At 35.9% G+C, this 22,083-nt stretch overlaps 1 protein-coding gene across 4 annotated transcripts in view; it reads left to right on the forward strand.

Annotated features, from left to right (window-relative positions):
• The window catches only part of LOC138321707 (homeobox protein 4-like), a 65,333-nt gene that overhangs the window by 19,765 nt on the left and 23,485 nt on the right, over positions 1–22,083 (forward strand). The window contains exon 1 of one of the 4 annotated variants that reach the window (XM_069265609.1): positions 5,255–6,204. The exons of the other annotated variants lie outside the window; for them this stretch is intronic. Coding sequence (XP_069121710.1) covers positions 6,145–6,204 — 60 coding nt within the window. The 5' untranslated portion in view covers positions 5,255–6,144. Of the gene's footprint in view, positions 1–5,254; positions 6,205–22,083 lie in introns of those variants that run through there. 4 annotated transcript variants of the gene reach the window in all.

Consider the following 22,083-nt stretch of genomic DNA (forward strand, 5'->3'; position numbering starts at 1 on the left):
AGTACCTTACATCTGCCCCACAGGATTCAAACACGCAACCAAGAGGTGGAGGGCTTGTAGGCTACTGCAGCCCCTCCCCCCCCCCCCTCCCAAAAAAAAAAAAAAAAAAAAAAAAAACGGTTGTGAGGTCAAAAATTCATTTGGTAGAAGGTGAATTGAAATTTTTCATCTTTGTAATGTATTGACCAAAATCTTTTACGTAAGGAAGTAACAAGGATAATGATATGGTAGATTTGGTTCAGTATTCTGGTGACCTTGCATTGTCGATACATTGAAAAATAAATAATTGGTGAGATAATCCAAATTTGCATGATTGTTTTATCGTTGATGACGCCTGCCGTGATTATACTGGTAACATATTGGGTTGATCACTGTCACTATCTTGTCTGTATTATACAGCTACCCGTAAAGAGCACAGGAGACCAAGATTACCGACTATCGGCCTGTTTACCTCCCTATTAATCTCTGTTTACTCTCATCTGATTGGCACGTTTTGATCGACAATATTGTCCCCGGAGCCGTTTCCCCGTATTTGTCCTAATCCAATGAGAAGATAAAATCACATAAACCAACGAATGGAAAAATATCTAAATTGTCTCAAATATGCGAGAGCTAACACAGTTTTATAACTAAATTGAATCAAGAGGCGATTAAGTAAAACAAGCATGACCCATTATGTAGTGTGCTGTGTGGAGGGTAGTGCAGCTCTGTCGGGCTTGTGTTCCCTATATTACGCGATATTATGATATTAGTCATGTATAGATTCTACTGTTTAAAAGCCTTGAGAGACCCAGAATTGCATTTTGTTGCAATTTGCATCCTGATAAGCAAAAAGGGAGGGGAAAATTATGAGATGACCAAATTACCAAATTGGATTATTTGCTGTCGGCAGCTGTGTGTGTGTGTATGTCGATCACTGATCAGTGATTAATGTGGTGTACCTATTCTGGCCAGGACATAGTTACACTTTCTGGGAAGTGGTCCCAAGATCAAGCACAAAGTTCTGTAATATATGGCGTATCTGAATTTCATCTGAAAAATCTATACAGAAATATTGTGAAATTATACAGATCCCCCATCAAGCAATACATATTAAAAAAAAAATTTATCTTATTGTAATATATGTCATTATATCTGTTACAAAGGATGATAGAAAACTACATACCTAGTATGTTTACTACCTAACAAGATAAACTAAAAAAAAAATAGATATCAGCAAATGATAATTTTTAAATGTATTTATCATAAAAATTAAGTGTAATATCTTAAAACACAAAATTAATTTATTGTAATATCTAAAGTAAAATCACCAGGTTGTGTATCAACTGAAACATAAATGGTGAAAAAATTTATAGATCCTAAAATGTATGCCATAGTATGGTCTCTGTGTGCCCTTTCATCTGAAAAAATAAAATAAAAAAAAATGTTTTAAGGCCAATTGATTCAATTAGGTTGTATTCAATTAGTGAACTAAAATTGGCCATGGGAGCTGTTGTAGTACATGGATTTTAAGTAAAAGTCGTAGGTGTATATATACATGATGTGTGCCCAGCAATCAGTAAACTGGCATAAAAATACAACAACAGAGCTCCGATGATTAAATACAATACACGCTACACTCTGTTATTTCTATTGTTAAGGACAGACCAATAAAACACCCTCATAAATCATAATTCAAGTGAATTTGGACCAGGTAAATCCAACGACACATCTCCGCTAGCTGGCCCTGTACAGGAGATGGATCGCGTTTAGATATTATTGCCTGGATGGCGTTCAGGCGTCCGATAAATTTTCATGATGATTTTGATAACGTCAAAACTCTTGAAAAGATTTAGGTGATTCATGCCCTGTTCTATTCAACACAAAAATGAGTGTTTTCTTTTGGAATAAAAAGCCAGGCCTATCACAAGTGCATTTTTCAGGGACAGAAAAGGGTTTACGGTAATATCGTCACCTTTCATTATAGGCTGACCAAAAATCCTGGCGGCTCGCTAAGAAATAATCTTACACGAGATTTTCCACAATAAAGCATCTTTTGCTGGAATGATTTTTCAGGGTTATTTGGAATGTGTTTTCATTCTGGATTTAAAATAGATCTTACCTGAATCAAGCTTTTTGAGTTGTGTTTACACAGGAATTGAGTTGTATGGTTTAAGCACTTATAAAAGATTATACTAAAATAAATTTGATGTTTATCTGTGGTTTCTAAAACTATTTCAATGGGACAAGAGTCGAACCTTTCTTGAAACGGCCCATAACAGCCAGCGTCATTTAAGGATGTGCCAGGTTTATATATAGATTGAGGAAAGCCTGAGTACCCGCAGAAAAACCACCAACTGGCGTTCAGTACCTGACAACTACCATTAAAACTCACAAACCCCGAGGTGTGGGGTGGTGGTATTTGGTTAGAACATCTTAACTTAGTTTTATTTCCAAGAAAATTAAATATTTGTAAATAAATAACAAATTACTTGAAAGATGAGTGATATAATTTTCTTATTTCATGACATAAAGATAAATGTTGGTTTAAAATAATGGTTTTTTTTTCACTACTTTAAAATATCTTTGTACTAGATATGATATGAATAATTTTTGACCAAATATTTTTTTACTCAACCCATTTCCATAGCTACTCAGACAGATTTGTATTATAATTCTTAGAAGAATAAAAGCGTACTTTTCTTCTGCGGGGGCTGATAAGTCATCGGATAACCCGGAATCTACAACAATTGCTTCTAGTGTATAATTCGAAAATCCATTTCTTCTCCACTAATGACAGAAAAAAAGAACCGGAAGGAAAAAACAGTTGTAAATCTCTCCAGAGGCTTGGACCAGTGTTTCTGAATTTCAATCACCGTCCAGTATCATATGTCGCCTAACATTTAAAAATCTACAGGAGCAAAGTGGCTTTCTGCATCACAGGCTTAGAAATCAATGGAATTGGCCTGTTATGAAAAGCTACAGAAACTATCATTTAAGTGAGCACTACCTGTATGCGATGAATATTTCAACGTAAATGAATCTATATTTCATGGCTCTAAACAAGAGTATTTCATTGTGGGTCGGCGTTTATCCTATACGCGGGCCGGATAACTTTTGTCATTAATCATACCGGGGAGCAACTCAACTGTTCAATAATCAGGGATTTCACGACGCTAGTCGATCAGTGTGCCAGACGAAAATTATAGTTTGTAGTCACGATTAGAGTAATGTCCCTTGGGATCAGGTGAATTACAGGACGGCCCAGATCACAGATGTATGTATAGGGCCTTAATACCTTTTATCGTAATCATCCTGAAAGAATATACCTTATATTATTGAAATAACTAATTTGCTGTAATCTATTAGTATGTATAGCTTGGGAAACGCTGATTAATGAACCATATAAAATCCTCATCATGGATAATGAAAGGATTGGATTATTTATGAAATTTTAAACACTGAAATACAAGTTGATTAAAACTAGTGATACGGTATATTAACATGTACATTGTCCAATCAGAATAAATAAAATATATTTTGTTATAGCTAGCTCTGGTTATAAAAACATAGCTTTTGTCACTTTGAAGCTTGATGCCATGGACAAATATCCAAGGGTTCATAAAGGCAGTATATGATTTCATGCTTACTTTTGTTTTTGAAGAAGCTAAGAATCAGACTGGTCTTTGCTGTTGTGGTCCTGCCCTTTGCCAATATAACACATGTGCTTTTTACATTGTGATTTTCTCCTCACTGAACCAGACACATGTTATATTAACTCATTTTATATTTTGTTCAGCAATATTTTGTAAAATCATATTTATTTTCTCCTTAGGAAAGTTCCAGAACATGTGTTAGTGATAAATGGCTAATGCTGTAAGGTTACTGATGAACAATTTATTTGTGTTTGGGCTACACAAGCTGTTGAACATTTTACACAAATCATTTTACTGTTATGTGCACCGACATATGTAATTACATGTAATGACTTTATTTATGTAAATCATCCCTTTGCAAATGGCACAATGATTAAGACCTAAGTTTTCTGCTTGTTATATAAAAACAATACGTTTTCAGTTATTTTATCTATGATCATCATAGTTTCAAAAGAATGGTATATATTATATGGAATAGTATACCTTCATAGCACCTGTACACTGCAACCAGGGCCATAAATGCATAATTGAATGTGAAAAAAAAAATATTTTGCTGTTAAATTACAGTATTCTTATTAACATTAGTCAGAGCTAATGACCAAAGGTTGAGAAACTTTTTTATTGGTTCTGGTATTTTTGGGTAAACAAATTTGTTTTTGTTCCCTGATACAAAAAATTAAACTTGTTAAAAAAATGCTCTTTGCATATGAATTACAACATATGAAAAAAATACATATATATTTTTGGGGCTAAAATCTTTTGTGAGAAAATATGTTGTGATAATCTATTTCAATTTAGTAAATACAGCATTTTATCTTGAGAGATTGGAGTCTTTTATGACTTTATACTTATTAATCATTGCTTAATATGCTAGAGTGTTAAAACTATGTTGAGGTCTTGTCTTTAAATACATCAGGATCATATTGATCAATTTAAACCTTGTACCTACTTTCAATTCTACTTTAATTGAGATATCAATAAAAACTTAAAAAAACCATATCTTTGAAATTTATAAAATAATCTTTTAAATTTTTTTAAATAGTTTGCATTAAATTGTAATTCATCAATTGTTTTACATGAAGTACTGATCATACGATAATGTTTGCATAATTTATCATCCACTTATAAGCCATAGAGGATCTTTAAGGGTATTTACACCTGTACATTTATACTCTGTCATAAAATTCATTTGATATAAGCATGCTAAGTGAATGATTAATTTCCTACACAAACTCTACTTATTTTAAAGCCTAGCATGTTTTTCACTGATGTAATGAAATGTATAGTGTATAATGGAGGTGTAAATTTTTGTAATATCCCCCTAGTAATTACTATTCTATTCACTCTAACTGGCCCATTTACTTTGATCTTCCCTACTCTACCAAGCCGTGAATGGATCCCTTTTCATCAGGCCCTGAAAACCCAACAGCTGGCAGACGACAGGTGTTGTAAAATTGTTGAGCCCATGCAGCTTGCTGATTGGTCACATCCCAGGACTGTTGACCAATCAGCACTCATGTAGCATAGTTCAAATGGGATTTGTTGTACTTTGTTCTCGGTGTACACACATGGGATATGGATGACTGGACTACTTTATGTTTACCTACCTACATACTGGACTATGTATATATGTTGAATACAACTATCACACCTTGGTGCAGAAACTGTGATTTTTAACAGTGACCAGATCCTCTATATAGTTTTACTGTGATAATATTAGAGTTTGTGCTGTGTGTGTTATCTAGTCTGGACAAACTGTTGTAAATCTAACTATCAAATTTCTACAGTGGATGTTTATGTTGTCAAAACCAGAAGATAGTACATCAAGTCAACTGCTAACCTTTTGGATTTAAACCACCAACAAAAAGGACTATTTACTGGAGAGAGGTTAGAAGATATGCTGTTGAATTAAATGTCAATAGTAAAATATCTGGGTCAGTTTTATTATCAGTGTGTGGGTCTACAGAGGAAGCTGACCCCCACTGCCAGCCCACTATGGAGGCTAAAGTGACTGCACATGTTTTTCATTAACTGCCATTTAACAGGATTATTCTCCACAAATAAACAGACAGAGAGGGCTGGCCCTACAACTCTAAATTTTTATGAGCCACTTTTGAAAAATAATTTTCTGAATTCCATGAATTATTCTGAAAATACATGAAGCAGAGGGAGGACAGTGGTGCTGTACATATTAACTTGTATTTTGTTTTAAACATTTAGAGCTGAAATATTTTAGCTGTATCATCTGTTGTTAGATTTGTTGGAGTTTTATCACAAAGTGCAGTTGGATTCCTCTATTATTCATGGTTGGACTATTGTATTTCATGGAAATTTATGCGTGTGTGACAGACCTCCAATTTGAGAGTCATTACAAACTGCAGGCCAGTGAAATGAGCCTGGTCGTCTGACAGTAGAAACAATAATTTCATCAGCTTTGGAACAAATTTGACAGTATGTAGTGAAAGAATTGACAGCCGTGAAAAGGACACTAGGTGGATGTGGACAAACCATGAAAATGACTAACTTGACTATAGGTGATGACTTCAGTGATGCAAGCCCCCTATCTGAGGTAAATATACCACCCCCCCCCCCCACTTTGCCTTCGTCCACCCAGCCCTAACAACCCTCTCCCCCAATGCATCAGACCCCTCCCCTCATTTCCCTTCCCCCTTCCTGACATTACATTGATTCCCCCCCCCCATCCACCACCATCACATCATCATCTTCAATGTTATTTAGTTCCCTCAATAATGTAATGGAAGCACGATGCATATATATATTTCATCTAATATACTATATATCGCCTATATAAAATGATTAGATAATATTTGTCCATATTTCTGATACTACTTACACAGACCTACTATATCTACTAAATATACCTTGTTTTCCTTTCAACTTAGTATAAATTAACCTTCCCAGCAGTTATTTTCCTTCCTATCATCTAAATATTTCCACCCATATATCACAGAAGTTCCTGACCCCTATAAACACACTATAGCTATGACTACCTATTGGTCACCTGCTGTTATATAACCACCTGTTTCCCCAGTCTCAGCATATATATAAGATACAGCCAGGTAAACCTGTATTCCTTCAACTAACATCCCCACCCCTCCCAAATACAGCTGACCAGTGGCAATATATTCCAGTGACAAGTTTGACACTCACCTAATCAACATCCCCTGGATATCATGATTTCTGATTTTTTTCTGACTGTTGAATTTTTAATTAGATATGATGAATTTGCCCTTTTGATCTGCCCTTTATGAACTAATACAATCCTTGAGCCGCTGTTACAGATGAAATATTGATTGATTTCAGATTGGAATTAATACCAATTACTATAAGTATTTATCTATATAAATTTAACCCTGGAATAGTAACAGGTAAAAGTCTATCACTAACTGAATGGAATAACCTGTCTTTTTCAATGCAGTGAAACTAACTTATAAATTGTAATTAATGGTTGGGCTGTTAATTCAAATATTTGAAAATGTTGTTCATTGGGTAAAGCTGTATATGTAAGGTGATAGGGGAGAGTCTGTTGAGTAAACACTGGGGGCTTTGAGAGTACAAGCCAATTATATCAGATATGCTAATTATGTGTAATTATCTTGTATTTAGTTGTTACCTGATATACTAGATTGGCCACTGTAATTACTGACCAATTGTACCAAACCTGTTTTACTGGCAAGGAAAGTTCTGACTCTCATTACCTAATATCTTACTGATCCGAAGTTACTTTAATAAACAAAAATTCTCATTTATCAAACTTAGATTTAATAAAATATACAACTCATTTCAGTACACAATTATATAAAATACAGTTCACCTGGGGGTATAAATTTACTATATGGAAACATTATGCAATTGTAAAAAGAGAGTGACCTGAAGACATTTATGAACAGTAAATTAAAAATAAAATATTTATGAATCAATAATATTCTAAAAGTAAGTGGTGTTGGTAATTGAAACAATATTTATGACAGTTTTTGTCAACACGGAGACAGGTTTGACCTGATGCGACATTGGGTTCCTTTTATGTATCTTCTCTATAACCGTTATCAAAGACATAGCCTGCAGTAGTACACACCCTTGTATAACTGTTTGTAAATTTAATTACCGTGTAAATAAAGAAGCATTTATGCCCTGGGTGTTAGATCATCATAAACTTTCACAGGAGGCTAAGAAAACACTTCCCTCCATGCTTATGTGCAGGTGAAGATCTAATATTTGTATACATTGGCTGGGGTGGGTCTATCAAAACTGTTAGATAAGACTGGGTAAGATGTCCCCCTAGTCAAATAAAACAACTTATGTCTGAATGGAGTGACCACTTGGACTGTCCAGTTTTTGATGGATGGACAGTCTAATGTCTAGCCTTGTTCTACACAGATAACAACAGTTAGTTATGTGCTATATAGGTATCTCCATACTGACTGCTGGTTAGCTTACTTCTGATCAGCAATTGAAAACTTAAATGTCCTTAATTATAAATTATAAGTCCTAAATTAAAAAAAAAATTAACTGGCAACGTTATAAATGCAAGAATTTTAAATTGACTAAATGTGGAAAAATGTATTTGGATATTTTACATTATGTAGATTTATTTATTTATTTTTTGGCTGTAAAGCTAACAATGTATGCATGATGAGGGTGTGTCCCTAAGGGATAGACAAGGGTGTATACCTGTGAGGCGGAGCTATAATGGCTATTTGGGACCAATAAGTTCTTTTTAATTGACAGTCTGAAACAAGATGTAGTAGGAAGTAATGTTAGTATAGAGGTCCTATCTGAATTTTAAATTGATGGGGAAAAAGGTCTATTTAATAAAGTATCTGATGCTTAATTGGTTAAGATTCTGATAATTGAAGTTAATTTTTAAGCTTTCTATACAACTGAAATCTTCAACATAAGTGAAATTTGGATTTATTCTACATTTTCTGCCAAACCATTTGAGAACATCTAAGACAATGCATCCAAGTAGTGTCTTCAGTAGGATTTTATAGGTCAACCAAAAGGATGAAGTTTGGATTTTTTGTGTGATTTTCCATGTAGTTGATTATTTCATCTGCCCAAATAAACTCATTAAAAAGGGAAAATGCAGCATGAAATTTCAATTACTGATTAATCATTTTAAAAGTTGATGCTGACAAAAAACAAACTGATCGAAACATATTACATAATCGAAAGGCAGGTACAGACGAAGGTCATCAAACAGCTATAATTAGACTGTTAATTAGTCATCCCAGGTAATCGACAGACAGGTATATGAATTGTTTGATGTGTTGATGATTGGAAGTGACTTGTAACTTGTCTGATCTATTGGTGATCAGTAGTGTCCCTATAGCTAACAGACAGCTGTGATCCATCAGTGAAAAATCATTACTGACTTGTATCTTGTCAAGTCTGTCCCAGTATCCAGCTACAGATAGTTTTGAAGTTGGACATGTTGAGTATATCACAGCTTGTAGGTTCAGCCTATTACATCAACTGTCTCTGTTTTTTAGCAGCACTGTGCAGTATCTACATAATGATGTTACATAATGTCACGTTACTATGTCAGATAAAATTAGTCTAGCTAGAAAAAAAATGGGTCAGGTTGGCATACAATTTTAAAATAACACAAATTGTTGTGTAAACATTGTTTTACTATTTCTGGATTGTAAAATAAATATTACAGTATTAGAATATAACCTCAATGTTGGTGAATTAACCATTGATGTCGCTATTTGTAATTCTATCAGGATATGAAAGAAATTACCGAGTATATGCTTATAATTATTTTTTTAAACTTCTTGATAAAATAAGATAAGTTTAAACATTTGATTCCATTAATTTTCCAAGGGATTATTTTCCAAATCAATACGCAACTTCAATGTTCCTGTTGTAATATAATTAAAATTTAGTCAACAGATATATAAATCTAGTTTGTCATATAGAAAATTACTTGGGTAACAAGAAATCAGTCTATTCAAAGGTTAGGTTTCTCCAAGTTAAACCAATTCAATAGACCATAAAGTAAACACAGAAGGATTGATGTAATGTTTTGTTCTATTTATGTTTAGCGGGGAAAAAATAATGAGTTTAAAGGTAATGGAAAATTTCTTGTAGGAAAAGATTTGCAGTTAACTTATGTTATTTTCATGTGATGAACATGATTTTGTATTCATGTCCAATAGCTGGGTCTTTTTCAAGCCTTTGGGACCACTGGACTATTTATCATAAACCCATGGCCAGCTACCATAGATAGTATTGGTACCAGCTGCACTCCCTGTGGAACACCTACAGCCAGTTATAAATGGCAGCAGACTTCATTGATGAAATCCAAATCCTTATAAAAACAAACTAAAAGATTGATGACAGATCTAGATCTGAACCTTTAAATTATAAACAACAAAACTCTATGGGACCTCCTCGAATAGTACTGCACTTTTCCCATTGCTGCTTCAACCCTGGATCTTGAACAGTATTTGTTGAAGTTGTAGCCTTATGGGGTATAACTTTCTGTGGTCAATGTTAGTCATTGGGATTATATTCAAACTATACTGAAGGGCTTGGAGATAGCTAATTCTGGCATCTGTACAACATGCCATTTGCCTACCTAGGTTAAATTCAATTCCATAAAGTTTATCAATACCGTAAACAACACATTTTAAGAATTTGATTTAAAATATAGAGTAATTATAAATATACAACAAAGAAATTTTGCTAAGTGATCTTGTTTTAAGAAAATTTGAACATTGCATATGGAATATTGAACATCATTTGCAAGTTGCATGTTTTTGATGCACAGGTTGCCTGGTTATTTAAACCATTTTCCATGTGAGTGGTATATATATTTTCATGAGTTTGTCCTAACCCTGGTGCTGGCAGTAGGTTGAGTGTAAAAACTGGTAGATGTATTATAGAAAATCTACACTAATTACTGCTACTCCTCCGGCACAACTCTTGTGTATGTTAGCTTAATGATGTGGAATGGAACTCCAGTTACTAGGCCAACAGAAACTGGGACAGCTTTAAGGAGGTTTTTTTTTCAAAATAAAGAAGACTTGGCATTAGGTGACATTTGGTGCGAGAATAAAAAGATCTTTTCTTGAAGATTTCTTTGAAGGTTCTGAAGAGAGTTAAAGCTATCTAAAATTTGCTCTAACAGACATGGCAACTTTATTACAGTGATTTGTTTTGTTATAGAGTTGGCACGAGTAGGGCCAAGGAATATCTTGTCTGTTAATTGTATTATTTATTTATTGCCATTCCTTTCAGCCAAATGATTGTCTGCGTATGTAACAGGTCAAACATTAACATGACTTTGTTATCTTCACCATCATCATTCAAACAGTTAATGTTAGGTCCTGTGATATTATTGGTTACCTTTGCCTTCACTGGGTCCTGTGATATTATTGGTTACCTTTGCCTTCACTGGGTCCTGTGATATTATTGGTTACCTTTGCCTTCACTGGGTCCTGTGATGTGATATTATTGGTTACCTTTGCCTTCACTGGGTCCTGTGATATTATTGGTTACTTGCCTTCACTGGGTCCTGGATATTATTGGTTACCTTTGCCTTCACTGGGTCCTGTGATATTATTGGTTACCTTTGCCTTCACTGGGTCCTGTGATATTATTGGTTACCTTTGCCTTCACTGGGTCCTGTGATATTATTGGTTACCTTTGCCTTCACTGGGTCCTGTGATATTATTGGTTACCATTGCCTTCACTGGGTCCTGTGATATTATTGGTTACCTTTGCCTTCACTGGGTCCTGTGATATTATTGGTTACCTTTGCCTTCACTGGGTCCTGTGATATTATTGGTTACCTTTATTATTGGTTACCTTTGCCTTCACTGGGTCCTGTGATATTATTGGTTACCTTTGCCTTCACTGGGTCCTGTGATATTATTGGTTACCTTTGCCTTCACTGGGTCCTGTGATATTATTGGTTACCTTTGCCTTCACTGGGTCCTGTGATATTATTATTGGTTACCTTTGCCTTCACTGGGTCCTGTGATATTATTGGTTACCTTTGCCTTCACTGGGTCCTGTGATTATTATTGGTTACCATTGCCTTCACTGGGTCCTGTGATATATATGGTTACCATTGCCGTTACTGGGTCCTGTGATATTAATGGTTACCATTATTAATGGTTACCATTGCCTTCACAGTGCCCTGTGATATATATGGTTACCATTGCCTTCACTGGGTCCTGTGATATATATGGTTACCATTGCCTTCACAAGGTCCTGTGATATATATGGTTACCATTGCCTTCACATGTACCTGTCTTTATATAACACACATTTATTGGCTAGAATAGGACTGATATACAGCAAAGCATATTTATATAAATTGAAGATTTTGTATGTAATCGAAAACTCATGAAATGAAACCCACAAAAAAGGATTATTAATTTTGTCTGTATTGATAAGAAGGATGAAGAAAGGTATGTAAGAATGTTTGTGGCATATTTTCTGTAGAGAGGGCTGGTTGCTGATAGGTGGGAAAGCATTAGAAGGCATTAGTGTCAGAGTGTAGGATCCTCCATGTAAGTTAGTGTGATATAACAAGGAGAGAAAGGGCAGTTCTAAGTATCCTTAGTGCTCCATGACAAACAGGGAAAGTTTAAACTCATTCACCCCCGAAGACACATATAGGCTCTTCTATACCAAAGTTTAGACCAGTCCATTATGAAATTTCAGGTGTGAATAAGTTAAATGTCCAGTACGTGAAATAACGGTGAATGTTATAAGGAAGTGTGTAATCATTGATGTAATTAATAATTATTCCAATTTCATATGTTTAGGGATTTTTAGTTAAAACTGAAGTAGTGATTGTGTGTTGGGTTTATTGTTAATATTACAAGTAACCTGTGTGTTTGATTTATTTAAGTTTTGGGTACCAAAGATAAGAGTTCCCAATGTTGTAGGGTCCATCAGTTTGGAGGAGAACTATCTGATAGACTGCTCAACACTGACCATGATAACAGATTTTATTGGAAGGAATAAAACAGATCTGAAATCAGTTAGGAATAGCTTAATGGCATTGAATTGATTTGATTGAACAGATTTGTGAGGAATTTCTCAGAACTCTATCTGGTTCATCATGCCCTACGAGAATTGATCCTATGAGAACTTTTTCTGTTGGAGTCAATGATACATGAGAAGTTCTTTCAAAAACTTGGAAAATTTTAAAGATAATCTGAACTACACTTCCTTTGTGGGATTATCCTTGGGACATTTGAGAAAGATGTTCATGATTTTATTTGAGGAAGACTGTACACTTGTGGTTTGAGGAGGGCAGTACTATTGTAGTTTGAGGAGGTCTGTACTGTTGTGGTTTGTGGAGGGCTGTACTGTTGTGGTTTGTGGAAGTCTGTACTGTTGTGGTTTTAGGAGGGCTGTTCTGTTGTAGTTTGAGGAGGGCTGTACTGTTGTGGTTTGTGGAGGTCTGTACTGTTGTGGTTTGTGGAGGGCTGTACTGTTGTGGTTTGTGGAGGGCTGTACTGTTGTGGTTTGTGGAGGTCTAGATCTTGTACTGTTGTGGTTTGTGGAGGTCTGTACTGTTGTGGTTTGTGGAGGGCAGTACTGTTGTGGTTTGTGGAGGTCTGTACTGTTGTGGTTTGTGGAGGGCTGTACTGTTGTGGTTTTGGGAGGTTGTACTGTTGTAGTTTTGGGAGGGTTGTACTGTTGTGGTTTGTGGAGGGCTGTACTGTTGTGGTTTTGGGAGGGCTGTACTGTTGTGGTTTGTGGAAGGTTGTACTGTTGTGGTTTGAGGAGGTCTGTACTGTTATGGTTTGTGGAGGTCTGTACTGTTGTGGTTTGTGGAAGGTTGTACTGTTGTGGTTTGAGGAGGGCTGTACTATTGTAGTTTGAGGAGGTCTGTACTGTTGTGGTTTGTGGAGGTCTGTACTGTTGTGGTTTGTGGAAGGTTGTACTGTTGTGGTTTGAGGAGGGCAGTACTGTTGTGGTTTTGGGAGGGCTGTACTGTTGTGGTTTGAGGAGGGCAGTACTGTTGTGGTTTTGGGAGGTCTGTACTGTTGTGGTTTGTGGAAGGTTGTACTGTTGTGGTTTTGGGAGGTCTGTACTGTTGTGGTTTTGGGAAGGTTGTACTGTTGTGGTTTGAGGAGGGCAGTACTGTTGTGGTTTTGGGAGGTCTGTACTGTTGTGGTTTGTGGAAGGTTGTACTGTTGTGGTTTTGGGAGGTCTGTACTGTTGTGGTTTTGGGAAGGTTGTACTGTTGTGGTTTGAGGAGGTCTGTACTGTTGTTGTTTGTGGAAGGTTGTACTGTTGTAGTTTTAGGAGGTCTGTACTGTTGTGGTTTGTGGAGGTCTGTACTGTTGTGGTTTGTGGAGGGCTGTACTGTTGTGGTTTGTGGAAGTCTGTACTGTTGTGGTTTTAGGAGGGCTGTTCTGTTGTAGTTTGAGGAGGGCTGTACTGTTGTGGTTTGTGGAGGTCTGTACTGTTGTGGTTTGTGGAGGGCTGTACTGTTGTGGTTTGTGGAGGGCTGTACTGTTGTGGTTTGTGGAGGTCTAGATCTTGTACTGTTGTGGTTTGTGGAGGTCTATACTGTTGTGGTTTGAGGAGGGCAGTACTATTGTAGTTTTAGGAGGTCTGTACTGTTGCGGTTTTGGGAGGGCTGTACGGTTGTGGTTTTGGGAGGGCTGTACTGTTAAGGTTTTGTGGAGGGCTGTACTGTTGTGGTTTGTGGAGGGCTATACTGTTGTGGTTTGGGGAGGGCTGTACTGTCGTAGTTTGGAGTGTTTCAAGGAATTGAAGATGAGGGTGTTTCTTGTTGAAGATCTAGAACTACACATAATGTTATCATTATGGGTTAGATGGGGGAGTAATATTACTTGTAGCTTGGCAATCTGCAGGGATGTTGGTAGCGCTTTCCACCATTAATGTCGGAGCTTACACTTATATCTAAACATTCCATAATTATGTTACTGTGTCTTATAATCTGTACAGGCAAGCTTTGATACCCACATGAGATAACAGCAAACAAGTCATGGGCCGATCTGATATTGGTATTTTATTTTTCTGAAATGGTTTCTCAAAGATGAAGAAAAGAAAACAATGAATTTTCATTGGTTTAACTATATATTCAATCAAAGTAAATAAAGAACAAAAAAACCCAATTCAGTTCAGATACAGTTGAAACTCATTTATGATTTAGCCTTGTAGGGGCCGCGGTGGCCGAGTGGTTAAGATGTCCCGACATATTACCACAAGCCCTCCACCTTGGGATGCGGGTTCGAATCCCATGTGGGGCAGTTGCCAGGTACTGACCGCTGGCTGGTGGTTTTTCTCCGGGTACTCCGGCTTTCCTCCACCAACAAACCTGGCACGTCCTTACATGACCCTGGCTGTTAATAGGACGTAAAACTAAACAAACCAAAAAAAATTATGATTTAGTCAGCCTTGTAGAACTTTTAGACCCTGTTTAATTGAAAGTAATTTTTTGGTTCTAAAGTAAAAAAACAACAACCTCAATCTCAAATAGTTTGATAATTTGAAGTTACTCTGGTTGAAAATATCACTTGAAATAAAAGTTTAAGTGCAGTTATGATAAAAAAGCATTCATGATATGTTTTAAATTTTGTTCACATCTAAAAAAAAATTTAAAAAAATTCTACATCTTAAGAAATATTGTTCGTTTGTTAGAAATATTGTTTACAGGTTAGAAATATTGTTCACATCTTCGAAATATTGTTCACATGTGAGAAATTCTGTTGACAAGTTACTACTGAAGAGACGGTTGAGATTGTGCAGTTGAGTGTCCTTAGCAAGTTGTAATCACCATTTCCCATGCATCTTCAGATGCATTCTTATTACAGAAATTTGTCTTAAAGTTTTTCAAGTGTGTAGCAATTCATGAAGCATGAGAGATGCTAGACTTCAGTAAATTCAGAGTACTCTGTGGCATTTTGACGTGATAAGCTAGGGTTCTGTTTTCTTCCTCATGCCGAGACCACTAAAGAAATAGGATGCTTTTCCTGATTGTTACGACCTTGTGTCCGGAGTTTCTCAGGGGGGACCGACCCTTATCATTAACTTTATCTTGACCATTGTGGATTTTAGATGAAAATTGTCAATAATGTTGTGATTGCCTCTGGAACTGAAACTTAAACTTAATATTAAGTTAGAATTTTATACAGATAGATGATAATAAAGCTGATCTTGGCCTTCAGCATGTATAAAAATACAGCAGGTCTTATCCTTTTAATGCAATTTTTTTGCCTTTAAATATTTATTCAGCTCTAGTTTATGCTATGATAAGGTGAGTATTAAGTTTGTTGCAATGTGAAATTTTCTAAATAGTTATATTTAATTGGGTATTAGGTGATTTGTAAAATGAACATAAAGAATATATTTATCATTTTAATATCAAATCTTCCGTACAATATGCAATGTTAAATTTATCATTGAAGTAATTTGTTTAATTCGATCAGTACTGTTTCAATAACATACAGATGATGTGATACTTGAATTTTCAATTTACGTTCCCATTGTAAGTGATAATAGAAAACTTTACTCGATAGACTTGAGGATACAATTTGTTGTAATCAGTATATGGAGCGGCTGCTCAAGGAGGTAATCTGTTTTGTAGGAAGGTAGTAATGCATTTGTCATTCAGAGAAGGAGGAGGGGGGGGGGGGGGCTATTTGTAGTTGGAGGTCTATTTTGACCATTGTGGTTGGGTATATCTTTGTAGGAATCTGTTTAGAGAGGCGATAGAGGGCTATTGTTGTAGTGTGATATGAGGACTGTAAGTGCCACTTCATCCTGCTGATGAGATGTTGATTAGGGATACATCAGATAGGTTTCTTTTGTTGGTTATGATGTAAGTGGGAGAGGTATATATTGGGAGTATGAAATTATAGGCTCACTCAGGGGGAACGTGTAGGTAGTAAAATAAGATACAGCATCTAAAACTGTATGGGTAGGTAGTAAAAGTAAGATATAGCATCTAAAACTATAGGCTCAATATTGGGGAACTTGTAGGTAGCAAAAAATAGATACAGTCTGTAAAATCATAGGCTCACTCAGGGGGAACTTGTAGGTAGTAAAAGTAAGATACAGACTGTATTGGTAGGTAGTAAAAGTAAGATACAGCCTGTAAAACTATAGCCTCACTCTGGGGGAACTTGTAGGTAGCAAAAAATAGATACAGTCTGTAAAATCATAGGCTCACTCATGGGGAACTTGTAGGTAGTAAAAGTAAGATACAGACTGCATTGGTAGGTAGTAAAAGTAAGATACAGCCTGTAAAACTATAGCCTCACTCCGGGGGAACTTGTAGGTAGTAAAAAATAGATACAGTCTGTAAAATCATAGGCTCACTCAGGGGGAACTTGTAGGTAGTAAAAGTAAGATACAGACTGTATTGGTAGGTAGTAAAAGTAAGATACAGCCTGTAAAACTATAGCCTCACTCTGGGGGAACTTGTAGGTAGTAAAAAATAGATACAGTCTGTAAAATCATAGGCTCACTCAGGGGGAACATGTAGGTAGTAAAATAAGATACAGACTGTGTTGGTAGGTAGTAAAAGTAAGATACAGACTGTAAAACTATAGCCTCACTCTGGGGGAACTTGTAGGTAGTAAAAAATAGATACAGTCTGTAAAATCATAGGCTCACTCAGGGGGAACGTGTAGGTGTAGGTAGTAAAATAAGATACAAACTGTGTTGGTAGGTAGTATAAGTAAGATACAGACTGTAAAACTATAGGCTCACACTGGAGGGATGGGTGTGTAGGAAAAGTAGATACAGCAGGTAAAATTATAGACTCATTCAGGGGGAACAGGGTATGTAGTAAAAGTAGATACAGGTTGCACGGGTAGGTAGTAAAAGTAAGATACAGCATGTAAAACTATAGACTCACTGTGGGGGAACTTGTAGGTAGTAAAAAATAGATACAGCCTGTAAAATTATAGGCTCACTCAGGGGGAACTTGTAGGTAGTAAAAAATAGATAGAGCCGGTAAATTTTTTAGGCTTGCACAGGGGGAGCGTGTAGGGTGTAGTAGTAGATACAGCAAATGGCCTATTGGCTCACTCATGGGAACTTGTGTAAGATAGATGTATACAGCGAGTATAGGCTCACTCAGGGGGAAGAAATATGTAGTAGATACAGCAAGTAAAGACTTGTATACTTGTGCAAGTAGTAGGTAACATAGAAATACTCTGCTAGATCAGAAGTCAAGGGTTAGTGGAAAAATATGATGAAACCTTAACTACATGGCCATCGATGTGAATGTGGTTTTCTTGGTACAAATTAATGTGGAAGTGTCTGTGGCCTGTAATTCACATGCCCTCCCAGCCAGTGAATAGCACACTTAGAGGGGACTTGTCTGTTGGGTCAGCTGAGATTAAGATTTCAACGACTGTATCACATAGGGATGTCATAGTTTTGTCTTTGTTGTGGTTGAGACAGAAGTACACTTGAATGTGCGGAAATGAACTATGTCGCTGCGGTCTTGTTAAAGGGAGATAACCACATCTCCAAAGGATGTGTCGTCTTGACCTCGTGCAACCTCGCAGTAATGATTAGCAGGTTTGATTCAGAAAACTAGACCAATGGCCTTTGGTTTATTATGTAACTGTAAATATTCGACAACTTCCTCTGCGCTTAATTGGAAAACGTATCCTGTTCTTCATGCATATTTAGTGTGACTCGCAAGACTCGTTATAGACATTTGGGACTCGGTGTACAAAAAATTTAACATAGCACTTAGGACAGTTACAGTTAGGACTTGGTGCAATCTGATTAAAGTACAGATCTCTGACAACATCCCATTAGAGGTCGCGTTCTGGTGACCTTTATTGATGCTCCCTCTACTTCAGTTCAAATATGTATTCTCATTCCGGCTATATCAACTGAAAACTACATTTCATCACATCATGCAATGTTGTGCTCTTTTGTCAAAATTGCTATACATGAAACTGATACTGCAGGCTCTACAACCTATTTTGTTTCTAAAAATTAACTTTCTAGATACTTTAAGCGGTAATTTGATTGGCCGATCCATACAGTATGACCTCAAGTAGGATTAGTCCTCTATGAAACAAAGTGAGAACAGCTATTTGAAAGCAGATGTCAATGCCCTTGATAGTTTTACACATTGTAGTTAAACATTACAGACCATTAATATATAGCATACCCTATTGCTGCTTTTACAGTTATTGAGCTCTGCAGAATTTGGTAATTATGCCCTGCCGTGAAATGGGGGGTATATAGTGAAATTATCGATATCTATCCTATTCCATAGCATCATGTTGCATCCTATACCAATATAGAGGATCTAGAGAGGGTATTTATGTTGTACAGGTATTTCTAGTTAGTTATAGTAGTTAATTATATGATTGCCTTTTCATTTAGTTGACTGGCAGGCCTACATGTATGTCATGACTGAAGTACAGGCCAACAGGGGGATTTAGGAAAGTGAATACATATGTTGTTAAAAGACATTTGCAAAGTTTAATTCTTCAATTCTACATATAGTACCTTCTCTTATGTGGAATTACTAGGAAAGGTGATGTTCTTTAAGAAGATTAAGGACATTGATGTTTCAATGCGAATGCAGACTTTCTAACAACGCAGTCTTTACGAATAAAGAAGTTCCATTAAGAATACAGAAATTCTGTTAATTGTGTAAATTCCTTTGAAGTATAAGAGAGACACCTTACCTGTGACTGATGTAGACTGTAAGTGTTTGTTTGCTGTGTAGAGTGTATGGCTAGGGCAGAGGTTTGTCAGGAATACAAACATATGAGATCAGCTTGTGTGCTATTCCTGACAACCATTGGCCACCAGATGGATTGTGCCTGTCTAGCAGCCAAAAAAAGAAGTGAGATTTTGTTAAAAACCTCTAACTTGGCTATTTTATCACAAGTAAGCTTTGTTCAGTTTAACCACATGTCTATAAGCCATTCACCATGCTGTCCGGGATCTTCCTCGCAACAATAGGGCCGTGGTGACAGTGGTTAAGATGCTTATTGGTCCCAACACATCACCGAATGCTCGCAACCACTGAATTACAAATTTGAAACCCATGTGGGGTAGTTGGCAGGTACTATCTAAATCTACTGGTTGGTGGTTTTTCTTTGGGTACTCAGTCTTTCCTCTACAAAACAAACCTGGCATGTCTTTAAAAGACTGGTTGTTAATAGGACATTTAACCAACTAATCAAGCCAAACCATACTTGGAATAAAAAGAGGAAAAAATACTGGTATCATTGATAGGGAGTCTATTGGGACAATCAATGTCCATAATTGTTGAATGTTAATGAAATGACTTATTTTGGGTTTCATACCTTGCAGTTGCCATGAAATCTAGACCAGTAGATTTATGGATAAAAATGTAGATAAAAAGATACATCAGTTAAAAAATGAATGTTGCAATGTTGCACATATTCTGTGATAATATCAACTTATGTACAAGCTTGATTACTTTTCTCCATTGATTTTGTTAAGTGAAACCCAGGTAAAGTTTTTGCTTGCTGTTTCTGTGTTGTGTAAAGAAAGTTGGTTTGGACATTATATATCTGGAGGTAATATGGGAATAGTTGATTTATAACTTTAGTTTTATGCCGATATTGTACGCCATAGGGTTGTATATCAGATCTTACCTGTGATCTATAGGAAGAAGTATGTCTTGAGCATTTTAAAATGAGACAGCGCTTCTACTGATCAGGCTCTCATGAGGTTTTTTTATGGTGGACATATAACCTGTATTTTATACAAGGCAAAGCATGAACGTTTCCCCTCTTTTTATTCAAGCACAAGTGTATGTCATTAAAATTTAGTTTGTGCCACTTTTTTTTTTCTAGTAGCTAGATTATGAGCCATTGTTAATGCTGAATTGCTTTGGAAAAAGCCTGAGGTCAAAAATGTAAAATATACCAAGTACTGTTAGCTTAGTTCCTCTTACTAACAAAGAAATCTCTTCAAAATCTTCTACTTTCCCCGATTTAGTTCAAAGAAATTTTATATGAAATAAGATACTAATGATAGTTTTTTTGGAAATTTTGGATTGTTTGATTTTTATTCGGCTTTAGAAAGGTTTTGAAAGGTAGTGTTTAAGTTGAAGGTGAATATTGTAGGGGATCGTCAGAGAATTTTGTTGGCTGTACCTGTATGATGATTGGATTTTAACATCTATTCACTTTGTCACGTCTACATTTGTATATAATTTGGGGTCGGAATTTTTTTGCTTCCTGTTTGCTTTCCGTGGTGAAATTCTATTTGAGTCTTATTGGTTTATAGTGGCTTTGTTACTGGTTCAACTGCGATCAATAACTCTTTATATATCTGTGTAATAAATACATATTCTATATTTTTATTTTGGGAAGAGTGGGGCTATTGCTACTAAAGTTATTATTCGCTTACCATTTGAAAAAACAAAAATCAAAAAACATTTTGAATTAAGGTTTAAATATTGTTTTGAAGAAAATTATGAATTACTCTATTGAATTTAATATACTTCAAATTTGTTTTCTATTTGTAACTTCTTGAGCCAATATCACATTTATATTATGCTGTAATCCAGCTTTATTTTGCATACAATTCCTCTGCAATTTTCACAATTAAGGTTAATGGCAAAAGTTAATCTCTGGGAATTATTATTTACATTAATGATATTTCAAGATGGTTCAATTCAGGTTTTTAATTTCCGAACTTTTTATGAAAATGAAATTGTTAAAGAAAGGTGGTCTACTCTCTACCCCTATATTGTACATGATTACTACAGTATAGCCTTTGTGTTTTTCTTGTCCTGAGTTTAAGTTCAGAAAGGGTGACACACCAATAACACCTTACATCATATTCCACACCTTGTATCATTAATATTTTCACTAATCACAGAGAAGACAGCCATCACCTGTGGTGTTGGGGTCAGATTGGTCTGCGATTGGTCCTGTATGGATTTTTCTGGGATTGGTCCTGTCATGTCCAGGTTTCCTGTACTATAGCCACGGAAACCTAGGCAAAGCAAATTAAAAGTGTGGTTCATGTTCTGTAAACCTTAACTTCATTACCCCTTAAGCAACACAAATGTCTCTTTTAGATCCCTGTTGTAGGTAACTAACCATTTAGGGATGAACTGATATATTGGTTCTTGTTCCCAAATTGATGTTGGTATTAGGTCCAACCAACTCACATGATTCACATTTTTACAACATCTTTTGCTTACCTAGAACCTTTTTATCGGTTCTTTAAAGGAAGAACTTTGTGAACCTTGAACATTTGTTCAGAAGTTATTGTGTGTGTGGTCCCCCTTACATGTTTACGCTCTCATTGAAAGACATGCTTAAACTTATTGATAGAAATAACTTATTCCAAAAACTGAATTGATTCACATTTTTATATAGTTACAATTCAAAATGATATTAAACTTTTAAATCTCGGATGAAAGAAAAATGATCTTATGCTCTCAGCATCATAG

This window comes from Argopecten irradians, chromosome 4, assembly GCF_041381155.1.
Source record: "Argopecten irradians isolate NY chromosome 4, Ai_NY, whole genome shotgun sequence".
Lineage (NCBI taxonomy): Eukaryota > Metazoa > Mollusca > Bivalvia > Pectinida > Pectinidae > Argopecten > Argopecten irradians.